General features: G+C 42.4%; 1 protein-coding gene across 5 annotated transcripts in view; it reads left to right on the top strand.

The window, feature by feature from the left end:
• Positions 1-12,296, top strand: part of LOC133971534 (septin-9-like) — a 74,818-nt gene extending 62,522 nt beyond the window's left edge. For all 5 annotated transcript variants that reach the window (XM_062408935.1, XM_062408939.1, XM_062408936.1 and 2 more), the window contains 9 exons: positions 3,413-3,622; positions 5,723-5,851; positions 6,286-6,367; positions 6,656-6,793; positions 8,422-8,539; positions 9,039-9,134; positions 9,276-9,372; positions 10,699-10,750; positions 10,872-12,296. In XM_062408935.1, coding sequence (XP_062264919.1) covers positions 3,413-3,622; positions 5,723-5,851; positions 6,286-6,367; positions 6,656-6,793; positions 8,422-8,539; positions 9,039-9,134; positions 9,276-9,372; positions 10,699-10,750; positions 10,872-11,013 — 1,064 coding nt within the window. In that variant the 3' untranslated portion in view covers positions 11,014-12,296. The remainder of the gene's footprint in view (positions 1-3,412; positions 3,623-5,722; positions 5,852-6,285; positions 6,368-6,655; positions 6,794-8,421; positions 8,540-9,038; positions 9,135-9,275; positions 9,373-10,698; positions 10,751-10,871) is intronic.
• The last annotated feature ends 268 nt before the right edge of the window (positions 12,297-12,564 follow it).

Below are 12,564 nucleotides of genomic sequence, written 5' to 3'. Positions count from 1 at the left end.
TCCTCTTCCTGACCTTATCTTTTTTAGATTTTTTTTTTTTATCCCCACTCCTCAGTGGTCCTCTACCTTTCTGCTTCTAGTCTTTATGTCCGTGCTTTCTTCCTCCTCCTCTTCACCATGTTTCTTTTTAAATTCACTTGATGCCTGTTTCTTTTGTTTCACATTTTTCTAGCCTCCAAAATCTTTTGTGGTCTTGGAGGCTGCTGGACATTTTCTGACAAAGAGCAAAGTAATCTGACACTGCTGGAAGCAAGAAAAAAAAAAACATTCTTTTGTGCCTGTAATTGAAAACAGGATCCCAGCAAGTGAAATGACTCACTCCATGCTTTTCAATTTCTAAAATGAATTTTGCTCGACGGACTCACATTATCCAAACCATCCCATAACTACATCTGACACAAAGGAAATCCCGCAAAAATTTGAGGGCGGGTTAACGCTTCAATAGATGATGCAGAGAAATTTAAAGTTTTTGCACAGATCATTTGCCATGAGACATTCAGATACCTGATGTTCCATCTGGGTCAGGTCTGTGAATACCCTTTGTTGGGGAAATGTCTACCAGCTGCTGAACCACCAGGGTCAGGCATTGTGTCTTAACATTTTATTGGGTCGTGCTCCAACCGGCCAGTAAACATCTGTTTGGAAGGACGTCATGGAAGAAGTGAGGGCACTGAAAACCCCTAGTCTGATAAATGGTCAGTGTATACAGATGTTTACAACTGGGTGCTTCTGAGGCTTTCTCCGCTCTGGTTTTATTCACTGTCAAAACAACAGAGTTTACACAATACACTTCACCCACAGCTTGACAATCTTGTATCAACACCTCTTCAACCTGGGCTCTGGAGTTTACTGAAATTCATGACACAGGACTGAAACGGTTTACTACCTCGAGAGAAAGTGATTTATTTTTATTGTTTGGCAGGGCTGGGTTTCCCACAGTAGTGGTCCAGTACTTTGTGTTTGTTTGCCAAGTAGTTTAGTGTTTGACACTACTCTGACTTGGGCAAAAAGGCAGTGTATATTCCTGAATGACGGATAACGATGCCCCTGAAGAGTCGTGTTGCATCTTACCAGGAAACCTGCGACTTAAAATGCAGGATACAAACAGCTCCATCTCTATTTGTCTGTCTACCATTCACCTTGTCGTATGGTGACTTGTTTCCTACGCCACAGAACTTAGTGTGTTTACCATTTGCGACTTGTTAATAAAATACATGAGGGCAGCATTGTTTTCAAAGAAGGAAATAAGGGCACCTATATCAGGACAAGACCTGATATAGGTCAAGAAAGTGAAGCACCGTTGTTGCGGCCTTGCCTGCCGAGGTGTGCTAGCCTCTGGTCAACATCTGTTAACTGCACATTACTGTCACAGAAGAGAAGGTCAAGCAGAGGGAGAACTGCTGACGTACACAGTGGTCAGGCGGAGGATAAAGGAACAAGGGTTTTGTGAGGTGAGACAAAGGAGGAGGGAATTTGGAAAAAGGATGAAACCAATGTAACCTTCAAGATAAACGTCAGAGGAGCAGTAGAGAGGAGGAAGAAGATAAAGGAGTGATTACAAAGAAAGTCACATGGGAGAGACAATGGAAGACTGAGGGAAGAGGGGCGGGGGGGGGACTTGTGATGGGAAAGAATCAGTATGTGGAGGGAGGAAAGGGTGAGGCTGACACAAGCAGAGGTATGGGAATGTGGGAGGTGCAGAGGAGAGGTGGAGGGCAGTGATTTGCACCAGTTTGCTGACTAACTGTTGGAACAGGATGGGGAAGTGGTGAAGCAGGGAGACCAGGAGAGCTGCTTCCATAGGTGGGTCTCTGACACACATACATTCACAATGGAGCTCATTATTATAAATGTAACACTCCATGCTAAATATTGAGTTTCCACAGCCGTGTTATTCTAAACTGATTTTCTTCCATTAATCACTGACGTGTCAGTTTGACGTGTGAGGAGCTCCTACCAGTGGTGATGCCTTTCCCACTCCGATTAATTCCCCGGCTGATACAAGTGAACTGTCCAGTTGCTTGGACTTCTTCTCTGTGTGACAGGCCAAGTGTTGTGGAGGGAGATTTGTGCCTGAGCTGGAATCCAATAGCTATTAAACACTATGCAGTGGGTCCAAGCTGCTGGTTATATGTGCCTGTTCATGTTTTCGCACAAGCTTTTTGTACCTACGGGTCGGCTATGTGATCAAGAAGAGGAAAGGCTGAGTGGGTGCGAGGCCATGGCAACCACTCTTAATTTATGATCATGTACTCTGTGTGTGTATGTGAGTGTGTGCGAGTGCATCAGGTTTCAGCCTAAACCGTCTCTGGCTCTGTTTTCCACCCTTGACATTAACAAGACAGTAACACTGCTCTGTGCAGGCGAGGGAAAGTGGGGCCCTCTGAGGGGTATTCTCTACTTCATCCACTGGAAATGGAGACGTAGACATAAACAGTCTAAATTCTTCACCTGCACTCCCTGAACACACTGTAACAGTGAACATAGTAAAACAACAGCGACCATATTAAAAGTTGAATATTTAGCTTATGATTGGACACGCATCCATGGGAATTCCACGGGAGGACATTGAGCTAATCATTAGCAAAACAAACTGCAGGGATAACCTCCTGCCAAGTGCAAAGTACTTTAATACTATAGAGTGTATTTTGAGTTTTCTGTTGAGTCAAGAGTCTGCGTTGGCATGAGACTCCTGTGTTTAAAAGTCAGGGGGTGATTTTTACATGGCGTGTGTGGTGATTATAAAGCAGACTGAAACAACCAGACATATTTATAAGCCACTTTGGTGCCAGTTCTCCAGCAGGTACATCATGATTGAAAAGCAGCGATTTCCCAAGGTTCTTATTATGCATGTTATTTTTATCACGTGATTTAATTATAATGTAGTTGCCAAGTTTTCTTTTAGCAGTTTTGCAATAATTTGTTATTCCTCTTAGGAACTGTGAGTGATTCGATATAGCCCTCAGCTCTGCTCCTCTCTCGCCCACAGTCCTTGTATTTCAAATTCTCGCCCTCGCTAATCGAATTCACAGAGTAAGTTGATGCAATGGCGACACGGGACAGATGCAAAAAAAAACAAAAACAAGAATACATTCATCTCAAGAGGAGAAAAAGGTGACAAACACATCGACGATTGCGACAAAGATGTCAAATAAGACTTTTGGTGATGCGTGCTGATGTCTGTCTGCTGCAACAAAAACATGTGATTTCCACCACGGCATTCATACGTCATCTCCTCAGGCGCCTCGCTCGGACATTTTTCTGTTGTTGTGAACGTGTCCGACCGGCACAGTCTCTTGATGCATTCTTCATATGTAAAAAGCAAATTCCATATCATGTCATGTCTGAAAATGACTTCCTCAGCCACTGCCCCTCTAACCCTCCATTTTCTCCTTTACCTCTGTCAAACCAGGGCCAGAGGTGATATCCAGCTACAGTGGCATGACCATGTCTGAGGCGGTGATGCCCGATGCTGTGGTGTCCCCACCGATGGGCGGCCTGTACGGGGAGAAGGTCGGTGGCCCTGTGGTGGACTTCAGTTACGTTGGGATCGACGCCATTCTGGAACAGATGAGGAGGAAGGCCATGAAGCAGGGTTTCGAGCTCAACATTATGGTTGTGGGTAAGTTGTTTTAATATAGGAGGAAAACAAAGACCTTTGTCTTTCTGTCAGCTCACTGCACAGTCTCTCTGCTATGAAACACACCAGAAAAACATTCGGGCCATCTTTTTTCCTATGAATTCATTAGTTTAGTTAAAATGAGCGTGACATGTTTTCAAAAAGGTTTAGAAATCTGATTTCTGACCTGCTGCATATATGCGTTACGTTTAAATGTAACACACTGAGTTTAAATGTCTTTATGCTCAGCCCTCACACAAACCAAAAGACATTCCTGTCAATGCCATGAAACTCTGTCCTTAGGGCTGGAGTTGGCCTCTTGCTGCTGAGTGCTGGGTGGTTACAGCTCCAAAATATTCAGGATTGCTCAAGTCATGAATTAATAACTTCTTCTCTTCTTTTTTATATAAAGACGATTTTCATGTCATTCTCTGAGCCTTGTCATCAAGTGCAGCTGACATTTTAAATGTGTGTTGGTCTCCAAGAGAACTCTAGGCCGACTGTCATTCAGGTAGATGTGCTGGTTTCTCTCATAATTTTTTGTGAGAAAACTGAAGCCTCAAACCCGTTTTTAATAAGCAGCCAAACACAGTAATTAAACTGTTTGTGGTTGAGCCCTCATCACTGTGATCAGACTCCTTTTAAACAGGAGCTAATTACATACAGACACACTCGCGCCTCCGTAGTTGACAGGCCTCTTTAAAACCACCATCTCCCTTATGTCTCCACTTGGTGTCGTGCCTCTGGGTCTGCGTTTCATCCTGCAATAAAAAAGTTTGTTTAAGAAACAGCCTCAGGGTTGTGGAGCCAATTTTCCATTCAGTTGAAATTATTTTCAGTGCAAGTTGTTATTTTCAAGAGTTGAGTGTTTTACATATTGGTTTTGTATTAGTAAATTGTTGCATGATCATAAACGGTGAAGCCTACAGAGCAGGTAAGGTCCATTTGTCAGGTCTTATTCAAAAGAATAAGTTGTTAAACACGGAAGAGGGAAAATGCAGTCCGGCCCTTTTTATTGTAAGCTTTGAAGTTTAACCTTTACAGTACTTTAAGGAAAATGTTTTAACCTTCCTTCATCAAATCTTAAAGTAAAGAATCATATAATTTCTACCTGCTGCCATCAGACTTGTAGTGAAGTAACTGTATTTGTTAATGCATTTAACGTTATTGGGTGGTTTGTCCGTTTGTGCCTGCAGTTTTACTAATTGCCCCACAGGGATGAAAAAAAGATAACTTGAACCTTGGAAGAACTCGATTGCAGCAAGAAACCTCTAATTTGGTTCAGATCCGTAATTGTGGGCAATCTTTTCATTGTTCTTTTTCATCTTCAATATAGTTCTGTATTTTCTATGCATTTATATTTGTGAGTTAGTGTTCAACAAAGTATGCACGACGATGACCACATACAGGCAGTAAGTGTGGGATTTTGGTGCCACATCTGTTGTGATGGTTGTTAGTGAAAGAATGTTGGACTGAGACACTTAGAGAAATGCCGCTGACAGAGAGGACAGACACTGTACAGGGCTGAGGCTTTACAGTACGTCACATTTGGCATGAAGGGATGATCGCTTCTTAACCTCAAACTGAAGTGAATGATTTACATCCAATAAAATGTGCAGCTGTTGTCTCACTGTTTGCAGAGTAGAGCCTTGTTTGCATGTAAGCACGCTGCTGACTGACTGTAACTTTGACTGTGTTTGAATGTGCTTCTCCAGTATTCATTTCACGATGTTGACACAACCTGAAGATGAACTGTGCAGTCGCTGCCCAGTGGGCCTCTGCTATCCCCTCCTCATTAACCGGTGTTGGTGGCAGTGGGAGGAGATGGTTGCATTCATACAGATATTTACAGACTGATTCTACCATAAAGATTCCCTTATTATCTATATCTCTATATAATCTTATCAAATGATCATCTGGTTGAAAAGTATCTGAAAATAATTACTTTTTATCTTGGTTTTGCTTTATTTGTGTAAGCTTCTCATTGTTTTAATTAGATTTTTTATATTTCTCTGCACTTTGAGGTACCTGCAGTACAAGCATCATCTCCTTCTGTGTGTGTCTCACTGTCTCTCGTCTCTGTGTTGTTGTTTTTGTTTACAGGACAGAGTGGCCTGGGAAAGTCTACCCTGATGAACACTCTGTTCAAGTCTAAAGTCAGCCGTAAGTCGGTGCTGGCTACTGCTCAGGAGAAGATCCCCAAAACAATCGAAATTAAGTCCATCAGTCACGGTACGTCCCTCCTCAACCCCTCATTCCTTCTCTCTTCATTTTTGTCTGTTTTTCTGGTTGTCTGAATGTCTGTCAGCAAAAATATCCCAATCTCTCACTTTGTTTTTCTTCCCTTCTCCATTGTATTTACTTTTTAATTTAAATCCAATTGTCTTAAATTGCAGATGGCTAGTTAGGCTCAAACTACGTTGGAATGTATTCTTAACCTTACAAAATCAACAGTTTTAAATCTGGCAGCTTTTTCCTAATGTCTCATTAATTTCCAACAAATAAGATAAGTTTCTGGATGCAGTTCAGGTTACAATTAGTGCAGTTATAGAATTATACATTAAGCATATCTCAGGTTCAGTAGTTGTAGTATACAGGGTGTTCATGTTATCATAGGTGTACAGTGTTCTAATTCTCCCTGACCTTGTGTTTTTGTTTGTGTGCAGACATTGAGGAGAAGGGAGTGAGAATGAAGTTGACGGTCATTGACACTCCAGGCTTTGGCGACCAGATCAACAATGAGAACTGGTACCTAACTACTCTGTCATCACTGCATTTACTGTATGAACCCTGTGAGTTGATGTTTCTCACCACATGTCCCACCCTTTCCCCTTTCTCTTCCTGTCATCTTACTTTCCCCTGTCCTCTTCTCTGTTGTTTTAAATCCTTGTATCCTTTCTCCTTCCTCTGTCTGTCTCATTCTGTGAGCTCCTCTTTCCTCCCATCTTTTTACCTCAATGTTGCTTACTACCTTTCCCTCTTTTATCTATCATTCTCTTCCTCTACCTCCCTCCCTCCATACCTGCTGTGTTCCAGCTGGCAGCCTATCATGAAGTTCATTAACGACCAGTATGAGGCGTACCTGCAGGAGGAGATCAACATCAACAGGAAGAAAAGGATCCCAGACTCCAGAGTTCACTGCTGCATATACTTCATCCCCCCAACCGGACACTGGTAAGGACACAATCACACATGGTTAAATGTGGTTCAGAAAGGAAATCACACACACACACACAGATAAGACAGCCGGAGTATTAATCCTACTTTAGTTGTCTGCTCCATAACACGACACCTTAAAAGATGTCGCTGCCGCCCTCTGTCGCTCTCAGTTGAGAAATAAGATGTCAGACAACAGGAAAGTGAGAGAGAGAGAAAAAGTGTATGTTGCTAAACTTGCCTGTAACCTTCATTAAGATATGACGGCTGAAATGACCTTATTCAGCACAGAAGTTATCTTCTTACCCCTGTCTGAGCCCATATCAATTAAACTTTGATTAGGGGTGGGGCGTGACCCAAGGAAAAACCCTTTATGTTTTGCAGCGGATCCAGAGCTGGGGGTGAATCCAGGAGCTTTCTTTATTAACTTTAACATTAGGACATTAAAATAGGTGGGAGTATTTTCAACATTATAGTTGAGTAATTCATGGATCCTGATGAAAAAGTCAGGCATGTTTAGGAAACTGATATATATATGTGTGTGTGCAATTTGTTGGTTATAAAAATCTATGATAGAATTGCATGAACCAAAACTTCTCTAACTGTTTGTTGTTAATTTGCTAAAAGGTCATTTACAATGATACAGATTTCCTGTTTATTCTGAAGCTTTCTAAAGTGAAGCAGCTTGGAAAAACATTGTTATCCCTCATATTGAACACATACATGTCCCCGAAAGTTTCCGCACCACACAGACACACACACACTAACACACACACACAGGCCTCTCTCGCCAGGCCCTGAAGCAGCACACAGTCCCAAGTTTCTTTCCCTGGATCTCTTACAGACACACATCTGTGTTTGATGGAACTGAATAAACTGTCCTTTCTCTCTCTGCTTGTTCAGGCCCCTACCATTCTGAGCGGCAGGGGGGTGTCTGGGGAATACTAGCAGGAGAAATTAGGGGGAGGGCGCTTAGATTCATAGGTTCACCATGCATTTTATAGCTTTTGCATTTCTGTAACTTAAGTCGAGTGCAGTGGCAGGTCTTGGGAAAATATTGAAAGCAGCTGTGGGTTTTCAGTCTCGTTTGGACACACACACACAGTTGATCACCATTCAAGTGCTGCGCCTCTATTTAATTTTTGTGTCAGGGTCTGTCTTTGCTCTGGCAGGGGGCTGGTGTAAAATGGCCCCCTGTTGATCCAACACTGCAGATGTCACATGGCCTGGCCAGCAGCTGCTCAGGGTTTGCCTTAAAAAGCCTAATGGGACAGAGGCCGGAAGGACGAGAGAGACACAGAGTCTATGTGGGTGTCTGGTGTGTGCAATCAATTGTTGCACTTTTGTCCTTTGAATGGCTCCTGCATGAGTGCACAAGGCCCTCCTTGTTGACAATGACCTATCGTTGTCGAACTGTATGTGATTCAGCAGCTCCAGCTACAGACCCATGCTCTTGTCCAACTGTGGAAAAAGTTCTGTTCTCCTCAAACCGACCACACGTTTTTTTTTTTGTCCCGTCATGGAGCTATGTGAGAGTTCCATCTGGGAGATATGAGGAACATCTGCCCTCTGGTGGAAGCATTTTGTGTCACAATTTCATATTCATGTCTCTACATTTAAAGTTTGTTTTCCCTCTTTCTCTCAAGTCTGCGGCCTCTGGATGTAGAATTCATGAGACGTCTCAGTAAAGTGGTCAACATTGTCCCAGTCATTGCCAAGGCAGATACACTCACCCTGGAGGAGAGGGACTTCTTCAAAAAGAAGGTAACATCCGTCTGTCTTTCTTTTTTCTTTATTTCAGTAGATTTCTGTATTTGGCGGTCTCTCTCTCTCTCTCTCTCGTCCTTTCTGCTCTTCCTCTTCACAGTTAATAAAGCTGCAGTCTTTCTTTTGTATGTTTTTATTGGCATCGTATTCACGATTTCCCTTTGTCTCATTAGTTGTGAGCTGGCTCCCCAGGTTTATATATGTGTGTGTGCGTGCTCAGGTTTATGCAGAGGCACTCATTATGAGAGGTTTTCTGTTTTGTTTGTGTACAGACAGCGATTAATGACTAAGCCCAAACTTTTGGACTGGATTAGTCAGAAGATTAGTGTTAATACCGCCTCAATCTGTGCATCAGCCAGTTTTAGGTTCATTCGTTGTATTCTCTAAAGGCTGCTTTAATCACGTCTGCCTCATTATTCTTTCAATTAAATGCCTTAATTTGAGGCCTTTCTGAACTGTTGTTGGTTAAGGGGTTTGTTCTCTGATCACTCACCAGATCAGGGAAGAGCTACGAGCCAACGGGATTGACGTGTACCCTCAGAAGGAATTTGACGAGGATGCAGAGGACAGGATGATCAACGAGAAGATCAGGGTGAGGCTATCACTCGAGTCAGTCGCCCTAATTGATACTCAGACAGCCCGTCAACCCTAATCCATCAACTGTCACTGTTGATAGACCTTACGTGAATGACATCTGACTGAGTTGTCTGTTTGCCTTTTAACCTTGGAGCAGGAGATGATCCCATTTGCTGTGGTGGGCAGTGACCAGGAGTACCAGGTCAATGGCAGGAGGCTGCTGGGGAGGAAAACCAAGTGGGGAACCATCGAAGGTACAACTCACTACTCTTTCCCCTTCTTTCCTCTTCTTTCACTGCCTGTTCACCCAGTTTTTTACCCTTCGGGTTGGATTTTTGCCAAATTTTATGTGAATATTGCTTGGCAGTGTATCTCTTCAAACCATGAACTTTTGGAGTTGATAGGTCAAAGGGCGATGTCAACAAAAATGTGGTCAGAAAAATACATTTGGCCAGATATCTATGAAAATAATGGCGTAGTAAAGCATAAACTTTCACAAACAATAAAATCAGAGACTCACTCTACAGCTTATTTACATTAACCAATCTTTTGTCATCATATGATTGGTTAATGTAAATAATCAGTTATGTCATGATGAAGTGGTGTTACTGCAATATGAACTAGAACTGCACTGCATACCTCAGCCCAGGCTAAGATCTACACCAAATTGCACACACTTATAAATATCAGTCTCCTAAACATGCCTGATTATTTTCATCAAGATTCACAAATTTGTTGAACAAACAAACCCAGATGAAACATAACCTCCTTGGCGGAGTTAAAAAGTATTATGGGACGCATCTCAACTATTTAAGGGCAGAGTTTCTTCAGTGTGCACATCACCAAGCTGGAAGTGGTTTCCTTAAGAAGACACCAGATGGACAAAGAAGTCACTGAGCTCGTCAGTCAATAAAACAATGCTTCATTCAGGGTCCAGACTGGTGTGAGCCATGTGGCTGCTTCAGGCCTCCAGCAGACACAGTATGTCTGAAGAGCGCCCCCCCCCCCCGATCCACACAAAGACATGGAAGATGCTCACATCAGAAGTTAAATCAATTGTAGAGAGGAAACCTTGTTTTGCTCAATCTAGTTAAAAAACAATAGGAAATAAATAGTTGTTAATGTTTTTTACTTTTTTTTGTTTCTTTGAATATTTTCTCAGTTCATCATTTGGCCAGTTCTGTGCATCCATTTGTTTGCAGGAGTCGTCATTACATTATGTTATCCTCCCAGACAGACGGCTCCACCCCTTTATCAAGTGTCTCATAAAGGAAGTTTCATTTCCTGCAGCGTGCAAACACACAAACACGTGTCCCGCAGGAATATCTGAGTTGTTTTGTCAAATCTCTTCTGAATGACTCAGAGTAGATGAAGTTATCAACAGAGGAATAAAGTGAGCGAGGGACAACTCACTGACCCCACCTAGTGGTCTGTTCAGGAAACTCAGCTGTCATACTGTTTTTTTTTATCCCTTTTTTAACCAGTTGTGCCTTGTGTTGTTTGTTAAACTCGATTATTAATATTTAATAACTAATAACCTCTCTCTCTCTCTCTTTCTCTCTCTCTGTGTCTCTCTCCAGTTGAGAACATAGCCCACTGTGAGTTTGCCTATTTAAGGGATCTCCTCATCAGGTGAGTGAACTCTGTGTAATAATAAACACGTTTTTTAAGTGAAAGACTTTTTTTAAATATTGTAAAAAGCCAAGATCTCCCCGTCTCATCCACTGGTTCCTCGTGTGTCTGTGTTTTCCAGGACCCATATGCAGAACATTAAGGACATCACCAGCAGCATCCACTATGAAATGTACCGCGTGAGGCGCCTCAATGAGAACAACTCCGTGGCGGCTCACGCCAACGGAATCCCAGAGCATCATCTCGCCGCCCATGAGATGTAGACGCCAGCTGCCGACCTCAGCTGTGTGCGACTCACCTGCTATAAGACTTTTACCTTCATCGACAGCCCCCCACCCTCCCCCTCCACGCCAGCCCGCACTGTCATCGGTGGGACAGAAGCTTAAAACCTTGCCAGAGGGAGTTCATTTTCAACGTTTCTGGCGGCTTAATGAACAGTAGACGTCTGTTTATTGCCTCCTTTAGTAAACACTACCCGTTCACGATTGCGGACAGAGTGTGAAGAGAAGTTTGAGTCTTCATGTTGCGCTGCAGCTTGATTCTTCTTATTTTTTTTTTAACCTGCTTCCAGATTTCAGTTATCCTCGGTGGTTTTTACTTGTGGTGCCAAAGTTTCCGGCTCGAACAGGACGGACTGACACGATGCAATATGTTTCACACGGCATCGTCTTCATCAGTAACACGTTAACCTCGTCCACTTTCACCCAGTTTTCAAGTTTGATTGTTTTTAGCAGCGTTTGTAAGAATTGATGCCGTAACAGAAGTTTTCTCCACACGCCTCTATAAACGTGTGTGGGACGTTCTGACTTTCATTGTTGCACTTGATCTCTACATCGTGTGTCATTGACATGTCGGCCAGTGGCTGTGCAGCACTTTGCCTACATGTGACAGACACACACACACACACACACACTCACTCAGCTCTCACCCAATAGTACATCATATGTTTGATTTTCTTTTTTTGTCAAAAGATGTTTTGCTTTATCTGATTTGTTATACATGTGTATCCATGGTAAATATGGATGTCAGGTCCTGGACGTCTCTTTTAAAATTCCCGGTGATACTTGTCTACGTTTATTAATAGAAATATCTTAAGAGTGATTTAAGATGAATAAGTATTTATGCACGAGATGAAATGTGAACATATGCCATGAGTTGTGGTCCACTTATTCAATTACTTCACACAGACAAACACACACAGACTCGTACTCTTCCTGCGTTTGGGCCTTTCCCAGTGCCTTATTTATTGGAGGGGGTTTGCTCGCATGTTGGCTGAAACTGGAAACAGAGCAGGTTGTTGGTGCCAAGTTAACTTCTTCTACAGTCGACACGTTTATGCAGCGGGAAACCGACCCACTTCTTTGCTTTTCCATAATATACCAAGGATCTTTGTCTGTTTGAAGCATATGTAATTCTCTAAGCTGTCACTGTCATGCTTTGTCCTGTATATTCCTCTGTGTTCTGATACATTTTTTTACTTGTATTATTAACAAAAATTGTCCTTTTATCTTATTTTAAAGAAATAAAGATTAAAGTTGTAAATATTTACTTTCTTAGATTTTTCTTCAGTTTCCTGTCAACACACTTTGCACAATCTTCAGAGTAGCTAAAGATGAACAAACCACCATTCTTATGCTCAGAATAATATATATTCTACTACACTGGATCCCATCCCATTACAATCGCAGGTGTAATTCACATCATGGAGCTCGTTAAGTGTCGTGCCATTAAGCTTTCCCTTGATTAGCTTCTGAAATCAATATGGCTGCCTGCACGGTCAGTGGATGGCTGATTAGCACTAATTACTTGAATGC

Source organism: Platichthys flesus, chromosome 16, assembly GCF_949316205.1.
Source record: "Platichthys flesus chromosome 16, fPlaFle2.1, whole genome shotgun sequence".
NCBI lineage: Eukaryota > Metazoa > Chordata > Actinopteri > Pleuronectiformes > Pleuronectidae > Platichthys > Platichthys flesus.
Note: the sequence above shows the minus strand (reverse complement) of the source record. Positions and strands in the feature narration are given on the sequence as shown.